Genomic DNA, 21,626 nt, shown 5'->3' on the forward strand with positions numbered 1-21,626 from the left:
CCCTCTCGGATCACCTGATCCCACCCACAGCGCCGGGTCAAACTACAACAACGCGATTTGGGACTTTTCAATCCCTGTCAGTTTACAAGGTTGAAGCTAATGTTGGGAAATCACTCGCTTGGGCGGATACCGGGTATAAATATAGATGTGTGCTATTTTTATTTAAACGAAACTACTATGTCACTGTTAGAATATCTAGAAGAATGTTTCCATTGGGACCCACCAAGAGGTGCATATATACTCCGCTCGAACCTTGGAAGAGAGTAGTAGTGTGCATACTAGTAGATCATCCATCTCAGGCCACTGCAGGTCTTTATCATAAGGCAGAGACGGCATATCAATGGGCGCTAGTAGTAGTTTTTGCATGTACAAGTGCGCCGGCAGGTGGAGTTATCAGAACACATGAACATAAGTATATGCGGGTGGCTGGCTTCTATTTCAGGCCCTGTAAGTTTCCTATATTCACTGATTGTTCAAACTCCAGGGCTCCACACTTGCATACTTCTTTCGAGGCCCTGAAAGTGAACTAATATGACTTTAGTTTGAAAGAATGACGACGATGACAGGATTCCATGTAATCTAACCTCTTTACCTTGGCAGTGGTGGGTCACTCATTTTAACAAATGCATATAATTCGAGGCTATATATAAACATAGAAATGAGCGACATATCATCCCACATGACAACCTGGAAAGATTAGTGCGTTTAGTACCGACGATTTGCTCCAAGGTTGGGCTACCTGATGCTCAAATGGAGCATAGACCTCCCGGAGCCCGGCGACTCCGAGTCGCGGCATTCAACTCTTGAACTTATTATCCCACATGCATATTTACCTGAATGTGTTACTGCTTCGCTCAATACGATAGCGGCGATCCAGTCCGATGTGGTGGAGTCTTCAAGAGTCGACGCCGCGTTTCAACATTACCATATATGCTCCAGCATGAGGGCTGCTTGCACCTATTATTCCTCCACTGTCCTGTTCAAGTTTCTGTTTCTTTAACACACTGTTGTCGCGTATGCTTACATGATTGACCTCTTTTCTCGGGGGACTTTCCTTATTGTGTTCATCCTAACTGGCAGGTTAGGATAGTAAGTGTAAGGAACATCGGGTAGGAAGAAGCCGGATGCTACTACTAGTAGGCCCACAATAAGTCAATCACATTTCGGAATAAAGCCTTGGAATGCTTCTGCGGTATTTTTAGTGCAACATCATAGGCCACGGGATATTTCAGGTACAGATTACACCCCGCAGTGTTTTGACATTGTTTAAAAGGTTGATGGTCTTGTAGATCCCATGGAAGAATATGTTGTATGCTCGATTGAGCAAATGGGTCACAAACTTGGAAGCAGACGTGACTAGTTCCGGAAGAGTATGAGCCCCGAGATTATTCAAAAGCGAATTTGGAAGCTATGCAGGAAAAGCCATTGGCTTGGAAATATGCAGTTGCAATTCCTGGAGGTGCGCAAGAGCCAATGGATGACACGCACAAATGCAGATATTCCGTTTCCAATTCCTGCCAGTGGAGGTCATCCCATTGAGCACAGGAGACTATATATAGCGTTCGGCGGGAAAAGCTCACATGGTGCCAGTGCGTATATTAATATTGATTTGTACTGACTAGTAGTAGTACTCCCTTATCTTTACAGCAAAATTTGAATACATAGTATACTACTACTACTACTACTACTCCTACTCCTACTACACTTTAGGTAGCATGTAGATACTAGCACTGGGTTGAACAAAACTTTGGAAGTAGAAAAAACAATTATAAGTTTGTGCTTCATAAATATTGAAAATATATGCTAAAGTAGTAGAATGAAAAGTCAATTTAGCCATGATATGGAATCGGAATCATAATCCGAGTAAACTTTGAAGTTGTGTATACTAGTATGTAGGCACACTAGTACTTGCCCTACATGGTCATGAACAATGCGTAGCAATCTCGGGTCGTAGTTTCCTACATTCGCATACTTTGTGAGCTCCATCATGAAACTTGAAGTTATCCCTCACAGATTCTCTACACACAGATGCAACCTACACGATATTCGACCCGCCTGAAATGCCTGCTAAAGTCTCTTCCCACCTTAGCGAAGATAGGAAAACGAAAATCGAGACCCTCCGCAAACGATCGATCAACCTCTCCCGACAATTCGTTAACTCACCATCCTCCCGCTCTGTATCAGACTTCCTTGATGAGAAGAGTATGATTTTTAACTGCGATATCGAATACATTCAAAATGGAACAACAGAGTTGCAAGTAGTTCGGAAACATGGATTGTATGAATTGGAATTCGGCAATGCCATGCAGTCTTTTCCGGATGGTTGGGCGACTATCCAGCGAGAGCTAAACTTACCAAAAGAAAGACCGCACAAGTCCACATTGACCACCCTTGCTCGGAATGTTTCCGGATTCAAACTTCCTCCTTCGGCTACGGAAGAATCGAAGTTTATGGATGAAGCCTATTTATGTGTCACTTCTGTCGCCGGTCTCATTGTGGGTTATAAAAAATGATGTAAAGGGAACGGTGTCGGGCCTCTGAAGATGATACCAGTGAGGAGGATAGTGCCTGCTGAGGTAGGAGAGGATTTCCCAGACTTTGAAGATGTATTGGAGTTTATGCAATACCTATTTATGCTAAGATTCATATTTTATTCTTTTTTATCTCATTTGTTTTCGCTAGTGCCAATAAAAGTTCTTTTCATGAGAAAGTAATATTCTCTAGCAGTGCGGGCCTTTTCACTTGACCAAATCAACATCTGTATAGTATCCATCTGCCGCCTGCCAGTGTGTATTGAAACAAATAGGAGTCTGAGTTTGATATATTCCCATTTTGGTCAGGGCCCATCATCTTACATGTAGAGTCGTAGCTTGAAAAGACGTAGAAGTAGACATCTCCAGGGCTGAGGTTGACACATATGAAGATACAGGTTGAAGACTAAATAGTTAATTAGTTGATCACAGTTTATTGGCCTCAGGCATCAAGTGGAGCCATGACGCTTTATAATCGGCGGCTCAAGAGGGCGGTGAAGAATTCTGCAGCAATGACCCGATTCCCGATAAGGCGGATTAAGGCAAAAGTGAAGGAGTCAGAATCCATATTTCACATTCATTTGTTGCCTATGTCTACGGTAAAGGGAGAAAAGTGAGCGGTCGAGTCACTATGCTTGGATCCGCTCAATATCTTTGAGTGAAATATAACTTCTTGCCCTGGCCAGAAGTATCCCTTCCTTTCTTTCACTTTCAAGCATTTGATCGCAATGCCTTCCCCAAGCGCTTCTCCCTCGCCTGCCCCACGGGTCGCCACGGAAGCAGCGCACCTACAGGGGCTCAATGTTGATGTCCAGAACCAGCAGGACTTAGAGAGAGACTTGGCTCAAAAGGTGAGTTTGCCCTTACCTTCACCCCAGGTCAATACTGAATGTTTCTAGGCGGACAAGCTATTGGCCGAGAAGGCGGAGGAAAATGAGACTAAACGCCTCGAGAAAGCGCTTGGTGAAAAAGAGTAAGTTTCCATCCTGCATCTCCACTCCAGTCGAAACATCCTAACATCCATGTAGTAAGGTTGACTCGCAGATTCGTCAAACCGAACGGCGGTTGGCCCAACCCGTTGGCGCCGCCACCCAGCACCGTCTTGAGATCGAGCTTAAACGACTCAAGTCTCGACGGACAGAGTTGACCCGAGATGTAGTTGAAATTCAAGAACGAATTGATAATCAACGAGAAGCCCAGGAAACGGCATCCTCCAGTCATGGCCCCGGCAAGCTCCCGAACGAGTCTCGACGCGAATACCTCCTGCGAACCGGAAAGATCACACCTTTTGACCCCATGAATAGCGCTACATCGGAAGGACCAGCTGCCGCTTTACATGACGCATTCCTCGGCGCAGAAGATGAGCAGCGAGAGGAGGAAGAGCGGGAGCGAGTCCGTCATGATGCATCCCACCGCAACCTTGCTCGTCCTGGCCTTGGCTTTGAACATAGGATTCTACATTATGGCAGTGCAAAGCGTCGCAAGCGTGATGCTCGGCCCTTATCTTCCGAATCGACCCCTGAAACAACTCCAGAGCGCCCGAAGAATCGCAAGACCCGAGTCCGAGCCCCAACCTCCCCCGCATCTTCTGCAAGTTACGTTGCATCCGATGATGCTAGCTCAGTGTCTGATTACATGCCCGATATACTTCCGGAGGAAAAGCCGACCGGAAAGCGCAAGAGGGTTGGAGATACAAGTTTGACGGACGAAACCGAAGCTGAAGATCTCAGTGGCGTTGACGATGGCAACGAGTCTATCTACCGGGAGCGGTTGAACACGTGGACTCAAAATCGTAGCGCTGCTCGTAGACACGAAGGGACCGGCGAAGAAGAGAATGGAGAGGAACCGGAATGGCGCAAACCGCACCCATCATTTCCAGATCTGGACCTTCCTAATGGCCTGAGTGTTCCCGGAGATATTGCACAGTACCTTTTCTCATACCAGAAAACGGGCGTGCAGTGGCTTTGGGAACTTCACCAGCAGTCTGTCGGAGGTATTGTTGGCGATGAGATGGGATTGGGAAAGACGATCCAGGCAATTACCTATCTTGCCTCCCTTCATCATAGCGGAATGTACGCGAAACCTACAATTGTTGTCTGCCCAGCCACGCTCATGAAGCAATGGGTCACTGAGTTCCATAATTGGTGGCCCCCACTACGTGTATCGATTTTACATTCGTCTGGAAGTGGCATGTTGAATATTAAGAAAGAAAACAACCGCGAAGATATGCTAGCATCAGAGATGATGGGAGCTTCCAGCCGATGGCTCTCATCTGGCCAGAAGGCAGCTAAGAAGGTCTTGAAGCGCGTTGTTGAGGAGGGTCATGTTTTAGTGACAACCTACTCGGGGTTACAGTCATACGCGGATGCGCTTGTTGATGTTGAGTGGGGATGTGCAATCCTTGATGAAGGTCACAAAATTCGCAATCCTGATGCTGGCATCACTTTTAGTTGCAAGGAGCTACGTACGCCACATCGTATCATTCTGTCTGGAACCCCCATTCAAAACAGTCTGATTGACCTTTGGTCGCTCTTCGACTTTGTCTTTCCTATGCGCCTCGGAACCCTTGTCACTTTTAAAAGTCAATTCGAGATCCCTATCAGGCAAGGTGGATATGCATCCGCATCCAATTTGCAGGTTCAAACCGCCGCGAAATGTGCCGAGACGTTGAAGAATGCCATCAGTCCTTACCTTCTTCAACGGTTCAAGACAGATGTTGCCTCCGATTTACCAAAGAAGACAGAGCAGGTTATATTTTGCAAACTCACGCAATACCAGCGTAGACTTTACAAGGACTACCTTGGATCAGAAGACGTTAAATCAATTTACAAAGGGAAAAAGAAATCATTCTCAGGCATTGATATCCTTCGAAAGATTTGCAATCATCCAGACCTTGCGGACCGGCACCTTGGCGTCCACGAAGCAGATTATGGCAATTTGGACCGGTCGGGTAAAATGCAAGTTTTGAAGAGCTTGTTAGAGCTTTGGAAGGATACGGGACACAAGACTTTGCTTTTTGCCCAAACAGTCCAGATGCTGGACATCCTAGAAAAGTTCGTTCGCTCCCTTGGTGGGTTCGCTATTCGCCGTATGGATGGAGGAACGCCAATTCCCAAGCGCCACGGCATGGTAACTGAATTCAACGTCGACCCTGACCTCCATGTTTTCCTTCTGACCACGAAAGTGGGAGGCATTGGTATTAATCTTACTGGTGCTGACCGAGTCATTATATTCGACCCCGACTGGAATCCATCAACTGATATTCAGGCCTGCGAGCGCGCATGGCGCCTTGGACAGAAGCGTGATGTGACTATCTTTCGGCTCATGATGAAAGGTACCATTGAAGAGAAGATCTATCATCGCCAGATTTTCAAACAGTTTATGACCAATAAAATCACCAAGGATCCGCAGCAACGGGAAAACTTCCAACTCCAAGCTCTATATGATCTTTTCACGCTCACAGAAGAAGAAGACGGCGAGCTAGAAACAACCAAACTTTTCAAAAATGCAGAAGTCACATATCAAGAACCGGAGAAGGAGACTTCTTCTTCTAAATTTGCGATTAGGAAGAGTCGCCGGAATAGCCATTCTGGATCTAAACCACCGGGCCTCATTACTCCCAATATCAAGACTGAAGATCAATCCGATGACCTTGGCACAGTTTCTGGCATTGCTAATGTCGAACAATTCAGAGGTGGCGCGCGTAATGAAACAGAGATAGATGGCGAGGACGCCACAAGGGACGCGGACACCAACCAGAATGGAACTGGTGAAGATCGACTTATGCACAGCATCTTTTCTCGCTCAGGTGTTCACGCTGCCCTGGAACATGACCAAATCATAAATGGAAAGCGTGTCATCAAAGCCGACCCCAAGATGGTTGAAGCCGAAGCTCGCCGTTTTGCAGACGCGGCTGCTGCCAACCTCGTTAAAGCTGAGGAAACCGCCCGTTCTGTCCCCATCGGGCTTCCCACCTGGACTGGTCAATTTGGTATGGCTGGTCGAGATACTGGTGGAAGCTCAGCACGGCGTGGTCGAGGTGGGCCATCCTCTGCGGATCTCCTTACAAGGCTTAACCCTGGTGCCGCAAGTGCCACCCAACGAAATAGCCCTGCTCCTAGTACAGGTCGTATGCCCCGAGGCGAGGAATTTATTCCATTGATCAAAGAATTCTTCCGGTCGCGCCGTGGACCCGTATTGTCACAAGTGATCATTGACCACTTTAATCACTATTGTCCAACTGAACAACGCCAGAAAGAATTCTACGACATCGTGAAAGACGTGGCTAAGCTTGATAAGGATTCTCGAGGTCGTGGCGTATGGAGTCTGAAACCTGAAGCTGCGGCAAGAAGAAGGGCAATTTGAATCTCTGAAACTCCAAATGTTCATTCTTGTTGAGCGTTCGCTATTTGGATTTCCATTCAAATTTGCCCCAGCCACTGGATTGCACCATAGACACCGTTTGTATGATACTGAAAAGAGATGTATGAAGTTACGACTGAGAAGACTTATGACAAACAACCAAGACAATCAAATACAAAGAAACACGTCCAGCACAGGCGTACTTGGAGTACATAATTGCGATATCTCCTTATGCTCAAATCAAACCCCCGATCGTAAATGCCGACCCCGAGATCTACATCTCGTCACCCCCACGGTCTAGTGCCACATCCGATGTGGTCGAAAGTGGTCCCGAGTGAGGGGAAATTAAATCAAATGAATAAAACCAATGTTATATACAGATCAAATCTGCACGAATTCTCGAAATTACAACATATTCCACATCTACCATTGAATCCATACAATACGCAAAGTCTATCACAATGGCAGACCCAACCCAAACACCCAAAAACCTTCGCCCCCTAAACCGCTTCATAACAACCCACGATTCGTCTGGAAAAGCAATCTTCTCCTCCCACCTCTCCGAAGAAATGCCAGTCCAATCCATGCCAGACAGCGCAGACTTCAGTCTAGCATATACATCCTCCCACTTCCCGGCCCAACTAAATAACTCCACCGATCTAGCCGAATACGCCTCCTACCTCTCAACTCCACCCGGAATCACCATTTCTACCGGAAACGTCTGCCGAATCGTCGACATTCGACCTGGTGCCGAGAGTCCGATGCACCGCACCGTGTCTTTGGATTATGGCGTCGTGCTAGAGGGCGAGATTGAGCTTGTCTTAGACTCGGGCGAGACGAGATTGTTGAAGCGTGGTGATGTTGCTGTGCAAAGGGGAACGAATCATGCTTGGAAGAATGTTACGCCTGACGTTGTTGATGATGTGTCTGGTGTTAAGACGCCGCAGTGGGCGAGGATGTTGTATGTGCTTTCTCCGGCTGAGGAGATTTTGATTGATGGGGGGAAGAGGCTTGGGGAGGTTGTTGATGGGATTGGTGTTCGTGCTAGTACTTAAATTGATGTGGTTCCTAGATTGTAAATAAAGGAAATATGAGTCTTTGAACGTGGAAATCATACATCTAAGATGTCCAAGTTGTATAAATGTGAAAATTCTCTCGAGATTGATGCCATTTCTTGTATAGATATACTACCACTCTCCTCCGACCTCATAATGAAAGACCTTATCGTTGATTCGCCCTCCAGTAAATCTCCATAGTCGTGAAACAGCCTATTTAACACATTAGTTCTTCTTCCTCCTTACTTATCGACAACCCATTAATCATACGTACCGCGTTGAGCCACACCCCATGCAACATGACTTGAATAAACGCATACTCAGCACCATCAGTCCCGGCCGGTCGCTCCAGATAACTCAGATTGGGATTGATAGGTCGATACGCAGGCATACGACGATGATCCGTCGGCCAGTTTGCAGGTTGATCCGAGACACCACTTGTCACAGGTTCAGGTGCTACAGACGTAGGTTGTTCCTCGCTATGATGCACTTCATAGTCAGCCAGGACCGAAACCGTGGCAGTAGTAGTGGTAGTAGTGATTGACATGATAGATTTGAGGATTGAAACAATTTCCTTTAACATTGGAGAAAGAAATGGAGATCAGATTATTAATTATCAATTATTCCTAAGCCGGAGAGTCTGGGGGAATCCGAGATAAGATTCTCTTTCTTTTCTTGTTGACGTTGTCCACGTCCGCTTTCTCCCCCACATCCCGACAGAGCAACCATCAGCCTCGGATTTAAGCTACAGCTCCATCTCCGAGGGAAATGCGGAGGATGATGAAAGAAAAAGTGGGCGCATTGCTATATTATATAATATAAGCATGACCTTGTCTGTTCTACCTTTACCATTTGATCGCGCTCGTTACCTATCTCTTCCTTAACTTTTCGCAAGTTGCACAATCATGGATCTCACACGTATCCTATCAGCTAACATTGACGGGCGCACCCAAAATACTCGATACCGCCAGTCACAGTTTCAGCGCCTACAAGGTGCGCTCGTGAAGCATATTGCCGAGATACAAGATGCCATCCGTTCAGATTCGGGACATACTCAGCAAGAGATCCGAGCCGAGGTAGTGCTGGCATTGCAGGAACTCAGGACGCACTATACATCATTGAATCTTGCGAAGGATTTAGAAGTTGAATACCGAGTTGCTGAGGGTAAGGATAGCCCAGATGCTACGCGCGGTACAGGGATCGTGTATATCGTACCATGTGTGCATACGCTGTTCTTCTCAGTCATCTCGGCATTGACTGCTGCTCTCGCCGCTGGAAATTGCATTGTGCTCGAGGTAAGAAGATTCCCATTTACGAAAGTGACATGGGATGACATGAAAGCTAAATGTATAACATCAACACAGCTTCCACAAACAACAATGGCATTACCTGTTCTTCTGCGCAAGATACTAACCGACGCACTGGACCATGACACCTTCGCAATTACAACCGAGCGACCAGACAGCTCATTCCTGAACAAAGCGCTGATCGTTACACAAACCTCTACCGAAATACCAAATGCGCAAGCATCACCATCAACATCCAGAACCGTCGCTGTAGTCGATCGCACCGCAAAAGTGACAGATGCCGCGCAGGCACTCGTCGCCGCACGTTTCGCGCTAGGTGGACGATCGCCCTACTCACCAGACGTGGTACTCGTGAATGAATTTGTGATGAAACCATTCGTCGAAGCAGTTATTCAACATGCCTCCAGGTATCTCGGTGGCGAGAATGGCGAGGCGCGACAATCTCCTAACCCATCTCGACGATCACCGTTACTAGAGTCTATTCAGAAGACAAGGAGCGACCGAGTCCTTGTTTCGGGAAGTAATTGGGGTGTTGTAGAGGTCCAAGATAGGAACTCCCCTCTGCTTCAGAAGAAGATTGATGAGAAGGTCTTGCTTGTACACCCTATTACTAGCTTGGATGATGCTATTGATATGAATTTGTAAGTTTCTTACCCTGATCCTCCAATTACGACAAAGACAAAGACAATTGCTAATGAAAAACAGCAACAAGAAACTGGCAGCAGCGTATGCATTCGCAGCGCCGGCATCAGCGAAGTACTTGACACAATTCATAGATGCCGACATCTCATGGGTGAATCATGTCCCAACCCATATGCTAAGTATGATTAGAACACCATTTATACATTGATATCGATCATCAACTAATAAAAAATAGTCGGTCCCGCCCTTGTCCGAAACGCACCATATAGTGCGAAAACGCGCTACGCAAAATCACAATTCCAACTATCACGCCCGCAACTGATTACAGCGCCAACTCAATCGCATTCTACCCAGACTATTCTTGAGAATATCAATACCGTCAAGTCAGATTCGCTGTGGCGTGAAGCGATTGCTCCACTTCCGTCGACTAATCAAAGACCAGGACATAAGATCGGATTCTTTGAACAGGGTATTATTACTGGTGGATTGATCACGCTGGCATCTTTGATAGCAACAGCGTCTACCCTGGGCTACTATACTTGGGTTTTCGTGCGGAACAGATAGTTCGAGAGCCGCTTGTACATGTAGCCTAGTTTCATTCGAATCTTAATCAGTTCAGAATACCAATTCAATTTCATCAAAAGTCACCATAGGGATGAAGGATCGATCGATTGTATGGATGATCATGGGTAAAGCCGACGTCCCTGCTATACCCATGAACTGAGCTATTGGAATACCAAATTTCATATTCAGGCCCAAAAGATTAAATGCTTTCAAACTTTCAACGCTGAAGCATAACAACTAGCAAAGAAAACAATTATCGTGGCTATGTACTATAGATCCATAAAATAAACAATTACAAACGCGCTCCCCCATTCGTCAATACCTCCCACTCCTTCTCACCAAAAGGCTGATAAGCGTTCTCACCAGGAGGAAGCCAAAAGATTTTATTACTAGCCCCATCAGGAACCTTAGTACCGATTAATGAAGGATCCACACCCTCGCTCCGCAGAGGCGCCTTATTCTGCTTATTATTGTGAATGTGAGTTGGGTTGTCAACCACGCGCAGGAAAACAGGGACCGCATATCGGGGTAGCTTCGAACGAGCAAAGCGGGCAAACTCTGCAAAGTCGAATTTTTGAAGTGCGTCTGGGTCAATCTGGAGAGCTGCGCAACCGGCTCGACCTTCGTGCTTGGGTACAAGAACACCGTATACATTGGCTTCGATGATACCTGGGAATCGACCGAGGGCTTCAGAGACCTCTGCCGTTGAGCTAAAGAGAGAAGAATTATCACGTTAGTGAATGGTAAACACGGATGTGTGACGGTGAAAGGCGAAGACTTACACATTCTCACTCTTCCAGCGGTATGTATCACCAAGTCTATCGACAAAGTACCAACGACCGTCACTTTCTCTTCGCAAAGCATCACCTGTGCGGTAGTAAAGATCCCCCTTCTTAAAAACATCACGCAAGAATTTTTTCTTCGTAGCTTCTTCGTTGTTCCGATATCCTTGGAAAGCCTGCTCGTTCGGGATGTTCACCAAGATCTCCCCACCTTCCTCCATAGTCTGACGAATAGCAAAGCCAGTCTTGCTATCACGAATAATATCCCCAGATTCAGGGTCAATCGCAGCAGGAACGTATGTATTTCGGAGTATTGTTCGCATCAACAGTCCATGGTGACCAACACACCCAGACGTATAAGGACCAAGGTTAACATTCAACAAACCAAAGACACCCTCGCTACTATTGAAGAACTCATAAATTGCTTCAATGCCGAATCGTTCACGGAAGCGATCCCAGATATCCGGACGAAGACCGTTGCCCCACATTCCACGTACTTTGTGGTTGCGATCATGGGGAGATGGCGGTGCTGACAGGAGGTAGCGAGCTGTTTCTCCCACATACACGAAAAGGGTAGACTCCGAGTCACGGATGTCCTTCCAGAAATTGCTAACGCTGAATTTAGGAGCCAGAGCGACACTGGTTCCTTGCACAAAGGCTGCTATGATAACAATCGCAGCTGTGCCGTGATACAACGGCATGCAGTTGTACCAGCGATCTCCATTCGGGCCGGGAGTATCACCGACAGGCGCAATTCGTTCCGTGAACCCAGCATATAGTCGAGCCATAGTAAAAGGGGTCGCTTTGGGCATTCCAGTTGTACCGGATGTGTAGAGGAGAATACCCGGGAAATCTGCGGCGACATTCATTGCTAGTTCCTTTGGCTGAGGAGTTGCCGGTAAACTGTGAATATGGGCTCGGAAAGAGTCATCCAACGTCGCGACCTTCATTCCAAGATCGGCCAAGGCAGCTTGAGATCCCTCAATATTAGCACGGCAGGTGGGATCCTCGTCCGCTAAAACGAGTTTCGCGTCGCTAGTTTTCAAACAGTGGACCAAGGCATCACCAGAAAGGTTGAAGTTGATTCCAGCTGGTGCGCATCCAATACTCCAAAGACCCAACCAGGCGCTCAGAAATTCTGCGCGGTTCTGGAGATACAGAGCCACAAGATCGCCCTTCCTTACACCTTCAGATAAAAAGTAATGCGCAAATTGGCATGCTTCTTCGTAAATTTCGCGATAGGTGTATGAACGTTCCCTAGTCCAAACGGCTACCGAGCCACCGTATTTCTTCACTGTCTGGACGAATTTAAACCAGCCATTGACGTCTCCTCGCGCAACTGAAATATCATTAGTATGACCCTTCTTCTCTGGCTGAATCAATTTCTAAACTTACCAGCACGCGCGGCTCCAGGCCGACTCCTAGAAATGGTCCAGATAGTTCGTGCATCTTTGAACAGGCTGTATTTCGCATTCAGATAAGCCGCTGTGGTCGCGCCACCCGCCAGGGCAGCTACAGTAGCACCTAAGAGCTGTCAGCTATAATTTTCAGTATATTGCGATTGAAGATAACCAACCAAGTTCCATTTGGAGTGAATAGTAGTGGAAATCGTGCAATCTGAAATTGGGACAGCAGAAACTGATAGGTAAAATTTATCAGACCACAACAGACGCAGTGACGTAGGTGGATCGGCCGAGGTACAAAGGAATCCAAAGAGAAGGAGTTGCTCGGTGATGATGCCAGTTATGCCCCCCTTTCCGCGATATGAAAATCCCAAGTCAACGATTTAGAGATGAAAAGAAGTCAGCAAATTTTATTTCAAAGAAGAAAAAACCACTGCCAAGCTGCCAAGTCCAGATGTGCAACAAAGATATGAGCTTAGCTGTGAACCGATACAAACATTCCTCGGCACAAAAGGAGCGGATCTGCGGGGCTCAACATAATTCATTCAAGCCGCGGCCCCCATAAAGGATCCATCTGAGGGGATAAATGGGATAAATGGGATAAATCTGCGAAATGGGTCCCTACGGAGTGCGTAATATTCTAAAGAGCCCGTGCCCGCGTCACCTCGGCTCATATTGTAATTTGCGCGCCATTGTGCATGGTTGATTCGTTCATAAAAATTAACCCCCCGCTTCGTATCTCGCATAAAGGGTATGTGGATCCACAACAATGTAAGCGCTTGGTTCAAATCTGGTAACCTTTGAGTTCTCTATCCGGAATGAGACTCTGATGGACCCCATACCCCTGTTCACCTTCCTTCCACTTCCATGCACAGTCACGATCAGGGCCGTTACTAACGCCACAAATAGCATTGGCCACATAACGACCTATTGTAGGAAGGAATTTCCAGCAATGAAAAGATCCTCCGACTGCCAGATACAGATTTGACAGCTGTCCATGCGGATGTCGTGTGATTAAGGGATGTTGTTCTGGTGTTATCGCATCCCAACACAATCGATAGTAATCGACCTGCCGATCATTTTCGAACAGCTGAGGTAAACGGCCCCTGATGGATTTGATCAACTCTTGACGTAGTTTCTCAGGGACGGCCCGTTGATCGGTCGGGGGTGGTACCGAGATGGTGTGGCCGCCGCTGGTCTGGACGCTATTTTTGAATGAGGCCGTATTGGTGAATTTAAGTAGGCCCGAAGCCGTTGGCGGAAAGGTTTCCCCTAATGGGTGGGTACCTGTATCAGATAAAGTTCCCCGATTAGATCTAGATCCATGGGGGTGTCATCTTACCTTCTTCACCATACACATATACAGGGAGCTGGTCATATGGCGTGCGTTCTGCATCCGATAACTGGAAATGCGCAACACATACGCCTGCAGCCGTAAGCTGACTTTCAATTCTACCCTTTTCGGAAATTTTGAGATCATCTTCAGTTGAAGACATCAGTTGGCTTGTCCATGCTCCTGTAGCTAGCACGATTTTCTTAGCGGTGTACAACTCGCCAGTACTTATCTGAACCCCCTTGACTCCATTTACATCCAGTATAAGACGACTGGCCTCGCCCACATGATATCGGACACCCAAGCGAATGGCCTCTTTTGCCATGATTTCCACAGCGGCACCGGCATCAGCCCACCCAGCAGACGGATTGAAGTAGTAAGAGTCAAAGGAACTCATATCTGCATCCTTCAGAACGCCGCCCCAGCTGCCGCGTATCTCGTCTTCGGTCATATCTCTCGTGGGGTCCGCGCGACCGCTCATCTTGAAGTTGTCGCGAATTTTGTCAACAACCTTGTCTCCACGTTCATTAAGCGCGATCCAACCGGACTGATGATAGACATCTGTATTTGCAAAAAGGGGGTCATTTTTCCAGGCATCGATCGCTTCAAATGCTAATTCCATATAGAGTGGGCTGGAATAATCTGCGCGTACAATTTTGTTGACATCCGTTGACGCCGCATCACCTGACGGTGGAGGGGCCCTGTCAAGAATTGCAATGCTAGATGGGTTTGAGGATTGTTTGGCTAAATGATAAGCTGTGCTTATACCGAATATGCCAGCTCCGACGATCAAGATCTCGAAGTCCATGTCGATGTTTAGCTGAAGGGGATTGGGGTGGGGATCTTAAAGGAGTGATGAGGGGAAATGAGTCAAGCATTTCGGAATTTCTACACTAAGTAAGTCTGTGCTAGGCTGATCTCTCCGCACTAACCAGACTGTCCCCTACATACTCCAATATATTTGAACCTAAGGAAAAATTTGAAAAACGGTGCAATAATGCTCGTACGTCACGGCGTAGAAGACAGAACAGCAGGAAATGCGGGGCGTGAGAGAGAAAAAAAGAAAAAGGAAAAGGCACAACAGGAATGAGGAGTTTTGAGCTGGTGAACGAAGGCGCTCCTGCTTCATTTCATCGGGATGGCTAAAAAGGCAGGCACGACCGTCTACTAGTAGGGATCGAACGTAGCCCTGGAGGTAACGTAATTATACGGATCATCTTTACCTAGTGGCAGGATCATAGATATATGAATCGATACACGTTTAAATGTGGGATTAAGTAAACAAATTAGGGGCTTCATCTAGATCACGATACATTGACGAGACTTGAATTTGGGTTCTTTCCCCTCAAGATACCACTGGTCTGCGAGCCATTGCTTCATGCAAGCACGATAGCGTTCTCCTTGCAAGTGAGAAACATTACGAAGAAACTTGTTCTGCTCTGATAAAACTCCAGAGACAGACTGACGTTCATGCGTATTCATTTCGAACCGGGCACGTGCGTCCACAATTTCACTAGATTCCACTGCTACTGATCTTTTTGAAAAGTTTTGGTGGCTCCTCTATCGACTATCCTCAGGCTCTAGGCCCGGTCCCAGATCTATCCACCGAGTCAGACACAAACAGATTTCATTCTCCTCGATCTCACGAAGCTCCAGCTTCCAGGACGTGCTACATTGGTCACACATCCCTTCACGAAGAAGTATATCAGCACGTTGTGTGCTATGTCGGTACTCCTGAAAAAGGTCATTGACAGTTGTGTAGAACCTACTTGTGAAATTTCCAATGTGGTTACAAATTTGGATATATTCGTCCTGGTTGCAAAGATCAAAAAGATTTTTTCGCTCGACTACCGCCAGATGCTGTATCCGTAGACATAAACCTGGAGGGTTTGCACAAGCACGGGCTTCAAAAGAATTCAATCCCGTTCGGTAAGAGGCAAACGGGCTTCCACTAGGTACCCTTTCTTTGTAGTAACGCCGAAGATAAATTGGTCGAAACAGGCACACATCAGTACGCGACAAAGACTCCGTAGCGATGCCAAAATCTGGGCCAAAGTAGAATCGTCTCATGGCAAGGTGAAGATGTACGAAGTGGAAGTTGAGAGGCGAAGGCGGAATGGTGATGAACTGCATGACATCGAGTCGCAGATAAAGATAAAGCTCTTCCTCCTTGAGCGTGTGTCGGTCGAAGCAACTTGGCAGGTCGAAGAATTGACTTGGTAAATCAATAAATCGCCAGAGGTGAAGTTTCCGACATCCGTAACAAGCATGGTATTGCGGTAGGTGGCGAGCAAGTCTGACTAGTAGCTTGAATCGCATTTGAGGGTTCATATCACGGAAACAGGAGGAGAGTGAGAAAAGTCGGCGGTTGCATAAAGCCAGACAAGAGACGTCCACGGCAGACAAAAAACTGGTCACCAGGAGTAGCAGCTCCATTGGTAGGGTGTGCAGCAGTATCCGCGCCATACTGTTCTCTCAAAATGGATCGCCTCATGGTTGAACAAGTCTCGCGGAGCCCACATCCAGTTCTGTGGAGAAGGTCGGTTTGCCGATGAATATTTCGAAGGGACTCATGACTCGTCATTGAGAGAAGGGGGAAGTTAATCTTGATTTGGGTTTGAAGGTTGCCGAAAGAAATAAGCCGATATAAACACGAGACAAAGTCGGCGATGGAAGTGATACCAATTCCACCCCGTCAGGGAGATATCAGTCTGGTGCGAATCCCGTAGAACCGTCAATAATATAACCGTATAATGATCTAGTACAGGCGATAAGAGATGAGAGATAAGCAACGGAGATAAGCGGCAGAATCTTGTTCTTTTGGGATAGCTTCACTGTGCTATTTAACTGTTCAATAATCAATACTATTTTGCGCTATACTTTCTGATAACAATGAATATATAAATAAGGTCTGAATTTAATCTTTTAGAGCGAGAGAGAGAGAGAGTAACAAAAAGATTCCGGCTATGTATCATCGCATTAATCTTTGTTGCTCTATCCCTGCGCTTAATCCCGCTCTTTGTTTTTGCCCACGGTGACGTGAGCGGAACTCCGACGCTAACCGAGCTCCCCGCATATACTCCGCATTGCGTACCGGCGAGCACCAAATAACTTTTCCAGCCATCAACCAATTTCCTCTTCCTCACAAACAAGATTGACTTGGCCAAAATGAGATCCAGAACCACAATGAGAGATTTACGCATGGTAAATCGTGGGCTAAGCGCCCGCTTACCATGGCGAATTGGCACTGCACAAAGATGGGGCAGCACAATCTCACAACGGCCAGGCTCTGATCGGTAGGACGACAGACGGCCCCTTTAAACAAGATGAGTTGAGCTAATATGTTGAGAACTCAGGGTGCATTTTCCCGGCGCCGTGAACAGCAAATTTACGACCGATATGTCTTTTATCAAGCCCTCCGATCTTCCTGCCATTCCCACTTACCGCGTTCTCGATTCCGATGGTGAATTAGTCGATAAGACAAGGGGACCTCCAGATGTCTCAGACACTGATGTCCTTACCTGGTACAAGAATATGCTCACTGTGAGCATAATGGACGTGGTAATGTTTGAGGCTCAGCGACAGGGACGCCTAAGTTTCTACATGGTAGGTGTTGAATAGGGAAGAGATTCAGTACCAGTCTAACGCAAGTAACAGGTTTCCGCAGGCGAGGAGGGTATTGCAGTTGGATCAGCTGCGGCATTGACCCCGGATGATGTAGTCTTCGCTCAATACCGAGAAGCTGGAGTTTTTCAACAACGTGGCTTTACTCTGAAGAACTTCATGAGCCAGCTATTTGCCAACTGTAACGATACAGGAAATGGCCGAAACATGCCAGTTCACTACGGGCAAAACTACCCTCGCATTGTGAGTATTCAGTTTACGTCTCAAAACCACCCACCCATCCACTTACGCCTATTCAGTACACAATATCTTCACCATTGGCTACTCAAATCCCCCAGGCATCTGGCGCAGCATACGCATTGAAGATCCAGGATCTCCAAAACCCTAACCAAGATCCTCGTGTAGTAGCCTGTTACTTCGGCGAGGGCGCCGCTAGCGAGGGTGATTTCCATGCAGCCCTGAACATAGCAGCCACCCGATCATGCCCCGTCATCTTCCTATGCCGAAACAACGGATATGCGATCTCAACACCGACTCTGGAGCAATATCGTGGAGACGGAATTGCCAGTCGAGGTGTCGGATATGGTATCGACACGATCCGTGTAGACGGAAACGATGTCTTCGCCGTCCACGAGGCTACGCAAGAAGCACGAAAGCGAGCACTAACCGGGTCTCCCGTCCTTATCGAAGCCATGAGCTACCGTGTCTCGCACCATAGTACTAGTGATGATAGCTTTGCCTATCGAGCACGAGTTGAAGTGGAAGACTGGAAGCGGCGCGATAACCCGATCACACGGTTACGCAAATGGCTCGAGAAAAGGGGGTTATGGAGTGAGGAGCAAGAGAAAGAAGCCCGTGACTCTCTTCGAAAGGCTGTGCTCAAGGAATTCGGAGAGGCTGAGAGGGAGAAGAAGCCACCTCTCCGGAATGCGTTTACGGATGTGTATGAAGATGTGACTGAAGAAGCACAGGAGCAAATGAAGGAGCTTCGGCGCATTTTGGAGGAATACCCAGAGGAATATGATTTAAGACCATACAAAGATGGGATAAACGGATTAGATTAAGATACGACAATCAATATCATTTTCTCACATGCATAATAATGTTCAGACTGCCTGAATAGGCCTAATATAGGCAAAAATGGGATCTCCACTTGGTTCGGGATAAATCCCACCGATGTCAAGGATTCCAATAACTTTCAAGTAATACAGAATTTATTCTCACTTGAGAAGTCTTCTTTAACAAATCTTCGCATGTGAAGTCCACAAAGAATTTTCCTACCTGTCTCCAAACTCACCACTTTCACCCGAAACCCCGCATTACCCCATCGCCGAAACAAACTACCAACCCGTCCTCAACGAACATCAAAATGGCAACACCAATCGTAGATTCCCACATCCACCTATTCCCAGCTTCGCATCTATCAACTTTAGCCTGGCATGGCCCCGACAGCCCCCTCGCATCACAGCACTCCATCGACGAATACCGAGCCGCAACATCATCCGTCCCAACGGACGCAGCTACAGCTACAAACGAAAATAAATACCTGCGCGGTATCATCTTCCTAGAAACAGATCGCATATCGTCTATCGCAGAAGAATCAACCAACAACTCGAACCCGGGATGGAAACACGCGCTGGATGAAGTTTCTCTCCTGACACGAATCGCACTTGGTGAACCCGTTGACGGCGAGGGCCATAAAGCCATTGATCGTGATCTATGTCTTGGTATAGTGCCGTGGGCACCTGTTCCCGGGGGTCCGACCGTATTGCAAAGCTATATGGACAAGGTGCAACAGCGAACGAAAACAGATGAAGTCTGGCACAAGGTGCGAGGAGTTCGATACCTTGTCCAGGATAAGCCAGGTGGAGTAATGCTTGAGCCTGGTTTCGTTGAGGGGCTGCGCTGGCTGGGGAAGAAAGGGTTAGCATTTGATTTGGGTGTTGATGCGCGACAGGGCGGACTTCATCAATTACGTGAAGCCGTGGAGATGATGAACAGGGTATACCGTGGAATGGAGGCAAATGATAAACAAGCAGTGACCATTGTGATCAGTGAGTTGGTGTTTCAACGAAATAAAGTGGTATCCCCTGACTGAAATTTTAGACCATCTCTGCAAACCTAATCTACGGATCTCTGTCGAGTCAACACTGACGCACGTGGATTTCCTCGAATGGAAAGACATGATCACTCAGATGGCACGCGCAAGCAATAAAACGTATATGAAGCTTTCGGGTGCATTCTCCGAGCTTTCCGCCTTAAACCCAGACTCAACCCGAGACATACAATCGTCGATTGATACTCTTAAGCCCTGGACAGATGTAATATTTGATGCATTCGGTATTAATCGCGTCATGTTTGGCTCAGACTGGCCGGTATGCAATATTGGTGGCGGGGGCAACGAAATCTCATGGAACAAATGGACTCAAGTGGTTGAAGGCATTTTGGATCAAAGAAACTTGACAGAAGATGAGCAAAGAGGTATTTGGGGACAAGTAGCACTTCAAGCCTATGGTATCGATTCTATTTAGATTTTCCTTTATATACAGGAACCTATAACAAGTTCAACTTCGCTCAATTACTGAAGATTAACAAAAAGGCCACCATCCACCAGAAGCTGTGCACCCGTCTATAATAAATATTTATTAGCAACAGACAAAAAATTTGTCAACGGGGAACCAAACTCACCACATAGCTACTCAAGTCCTCACAAGCCAAGAAAACTGCAGGGCCCGCCAAATCTGGAGGCTGGCCAAGTCTTCCAAGAGGAATCCGCCCCTCCATATACTCCTTCTTCACAGGATCAGCCATATCAGCATCATTCAACTGTGTCCGTATAGTACCCGGGAGTAAAGCATTGCATCGGATGTTGTATTTTCCCAATGCGACTGCACAAGACTGCATCAAACTCAAAACGCCAGCCTTAGTAGGTGTATAATGTGTCTGTTCGCCTCCACCGACAAGTGCGGAGATTGAGCTGATGCCAATAATTGAGCCACCGGGTGGTGATTGAGTTAGTGCCATTTGTCTAGCAGCAGCTTGGGTTGCGAAAAAGGCGCCGGAGAGGTTGGTAGAAACGGTGTGGTTAAGAAGGGAAGGCTCTAGTCTACAATGGTAGTTTGTTAGCATGACATATAAATTTTTGGGCGGTTTTCTTTGTCAGGACCAGAACCAGAACAGATCATTGGCAGGTTATAGGTAACTCACTCGAGAAAATCCGCAAATTGACAGACACCCGCATTGCTAACAAACACATCCAGCCTGCCAAATGCTTCCACAGTTTTCGCGACAAAGAGTTTTCCCGTCTCAGGCTGGGATATATCACCTGCAACTGTAATGAAGCGATTCTTGTCCGCGCCCTCTTCAATGTCATTCACATCTCTGCGCAAAGATGCCAGCAGATCCTCTTCTTTGGGGCCACCTAGATGACTGATTGCGACGTTGGCACCGTGACGAATATATTCTAGGGCAATTGCCTAAATGAAAGATCAATATCAGCGATACTTAATCCACTCAATGAGATGCAATTCTACCATACCCGTCCAATACCAGTGAGACCACCAGTGATGGCAGCCACCTTGCCAACTAGTAATTGCGGAAGAGGCATCGTGGTAACTGTATTATTGAAGTATGAAGCACAGTGTCGAGAATAACGGGCTTCTTGATATTCTCCCCCAGATGAACAAAGTAAAACGCGACGAGACACTTCCAGAATATGCTGCGTCGTGATTTTTGTTGGTCTGTCACCCCGCCGATAAGATTTCGGGCTTCGCGATGATGTTCGCCCGAGTGTGGGGGAAGCAACCCCACATCGAGTTAATGGAGGGGCAAATTATTCCGTCGAGGCAGTATGTCCAGCCGACGAGATAGGTTGAGAATTATTTCAAGTTGCCCCAAAAGATGTTTTCGGCAATCGGAAATGCCGTGTCTAGCTGGATAAATAACAGCGAAATGCCCTTGAGATATAATCTCGGTGGTAATAGGCCTTTGAGTCCGAGTCCCTGGAGAGCGCTACATTCATTT

At 47.0% G+C, this 21,626-nt stretch overlaps 11 protein-coding genes across 11 annotated transcripts; 6 read left to right on the forward strand and 5 right to left on the reverse strand.

The window, feature by feature from the left end:
- Positions 1 to 2,060: 2,060 nt before the first annotated feature.
- N7478_009333 (uncharacterized protein) lies at positions 2,061 to 2,513 on the forward strand (the record flags this gene model as incomplete). The annotated part of the gene is made up of 1 exon (XM_056925547.1): positions 2,061 to 2,513. One exon carries the CDS (start codon positions 2,061 to 2,063, stop codon positions 2,511 to 2,513), a length of 453 nt encoding a protein of 150 aa, XP_056774917.1.
- Positions 2,514 to 3,259: 746 nt separating this feature from the next.
- N7478_009334 (DNA-dependent ATPase RAD26) lies at positions 3,260 to 6,896 on the forward strand (the record flags this gene model as incomplete). Its single annotated transcript, XM_056925548.1, has 3 exons — positions 3,260 to 3,382; positions 3,431 to 3,504; positions 3,560 to 6,896. 3 exons carry the CDS (start codon positions 3,260 to 3,262, stop codon positions 6,894 to 6,896), a joined length of 3,534 nt encoding a protein of 1,177 aa, XP_056774918.1.
- A 458-nt stretch (positions 6,897 to 7,354) lies between these two features.
- Positions 7,355 to 7,948, forward strand: N7478_009335 (cupin domain-containing protein; the record flags this gene model as incomplete). The annotated part of the gene is made up of 1 exon (XM_056925549.1): positions 7,355 to 7,948. One exon carries the CDS (start codon positions 7,355 to 7,357, stop codon positions 7,946 to 7,948), a length of 594 nt encoding a protein of 197 aa, XP_056774919.1.
- A 132-nt stretch (positions 7,949 to 8,080) lies between these two features.
- N7478_009336 (uncharacterized protein) lies at positions 8,081 to 8,495 on the reverse strand (the record flags this gene model as incomplete). The annotated part of the gene is made up of 2 exons (XM_056925550.1): positions 8,081 to 8,161; positions 8,223 to 8,495. 2 exons carry the CDS (start codon positions 8,493 to 8,495, stop codon positions 8,081 to 8,083), a joined length of 354 nt encoding a protein of 117 aa, XP_056774920.1.
- Positions 8,496 to 8,853: 358 nt separating this feature from the next.
- N7478_009337 (uncharacterized protein) lies at positions 8,854 to 10,461 on the forward strand (the record flags this gene model as incomplete). The annotated part of the gene is made up of 4 exons (XM_056925551.1): positions 8,854 to 9,243; positions 9,313 to 9,896; positions 9,961 to 10,076; positions 10,133 to 10,461. The coding sequence occupies 4 exons, from the start codon at positions 8,854 to 8,856 to the stop codon at positions 10,459 to 10,461; spliced, it is 1,419 nt and encodes a 472-aa protein (XP_056774921.1).
- A 292-nt stretch (positions 10,462 to 10,753) lies between these two features.
- Positions 10,754 to 12,829, reverse strand: N7478_009338 (putative very-long-chain acyl-CoA synthetase family protein (CefD1); the record flags this gene model as incomplete). The annotated part of the gene is made up of 4 exons (XM_056925552.1): positions 10,754 to 11,171; positions 11,244 to 12,582; positions 12,639 to 12,767; positions 12,820 to 12,829. 4 exons carry the CDS (start codon positions 12,827 to 12,829, stop codon positions 10,754 to 10,756), a joined length of 1,896 nt encoding a protein of 631 aa, XP_056774922.1.
- A 601-nt stretch (positions 12,830 to 13,430) lies between these two features.
- Positions 13,431 to 14,787, reverse strand: N7478_009339 (NAD(P)/FAD-dependent oxidoreductase; the record flags this gene model as incomplete). The annotated part of the gene is made up of 2 exons (XM_056925553.1): positions 13,431 to 13,933; positions 13,989 to 14,787. The coding sequence occupies 2 exons, from the start codon at positions 14,785 to 14,787 to the stop codon at positions 13,431 to 13,433; spliced, it is 1,302 nt and encodes a 433-aa protein (XP_056774923.1).
- A 752-nt stretch (positions 14,788 to 15,539) lies between these two features.
- Positions 15,540 to 16,445, reverse strand: N7478_009340 (uncharacterized protein; the record flags this gene model as incomplete). The annotated part of the gene is made up of 1 exon (XM_056925554.1): positions 15,540 to 16,445. The coding sequence occupies one exon, from the start codon at positions 16,443 to 16,445 to the stop codon at positions 15,540 to 15,542; it is 906 nt and encodes a 301-aa protein (XP_056774924.1).
- Positions 16,446 to 17,165: 720 nt separating this feature from the next.
- N7478_009341 (thiamine pyrophosphate-dependent dehydrogenase E1 component subunit alpha) lies at positions 17,166 to 18,667 on the forward strand (the record flags this gene model as incomplete). Its single annotated transcript, XM_056925555.1, has 4 exons — positions 17,166 to 17,275; positions 17,336 to 17,585; positions 17,637 to 17,846; positions 17,903 to 18,667. 4 exons carry the CDS (start codon positions 17,166 to 17,168, stop codon positions 18,665 to 18,667), a joined length of 1,335 nt encoding a protein of 444 aa, XP_056774925.1.
- A 305-nt stretch (positions 18,668 to 18,972) lies between these two features.
- Positions 18,973 to 20,134, forward strand: N7478_009342 (uncharacterized protein; the record flags this gene model as incomplete). Its single annotated transcript, XM_056925556.1, has 2 exons — positions 18,973 to 19,657; positions 19,710 to 20,134. 2 exons carry the CDS (start codon positions 18,973 to 18,975, stop codon positions 20,132 to 20,134), a joined length of 1,110 nt encoding a protein of 369 aa, XP_056774926.1.
- Positions 20,135 to 20,181: 47 nt separating this feature from the next.
- On the reverse strand, positions 20,182 to 21,210 carry N7478_009343 (SDR family NAD(P)-dependent oxidoreductase; the record flags this gene model as incomplete). The annotated part of the gene is made up of 4 exons (XM_056925557.1): positions 20,182 to 20,232; positions 20,292 to 20,709; positions 20,811 to 21,079; positions 21,142 to 21,210. The coding sequence occupies 4 exons, from the start codon at positions 21,208 to 21,210 to the stop codon at positions 20,182 to 20,184; spliced, it is 807 nt and encodes a 268-aa protein (XP_056774927.1).
- Positions 21,211 to 21,626: the final 416 nt, after the last annotated feature.

The sequence above is a fragment of the Penicillium angulare genome (genome assembly GCF_028827245.1).
Source record: "Penicillium angulare strain IBT 27051 chromosome Unknown utg000007l_segment0_segment0, whole genome shotgun sequence".
Lineage (NCBI taxonomy): Eukaryota > Fungi > Ascomycota > Eurotiomycetes > Eurotiales > Aspergillaceae > Penicillium > Penicillium angulare.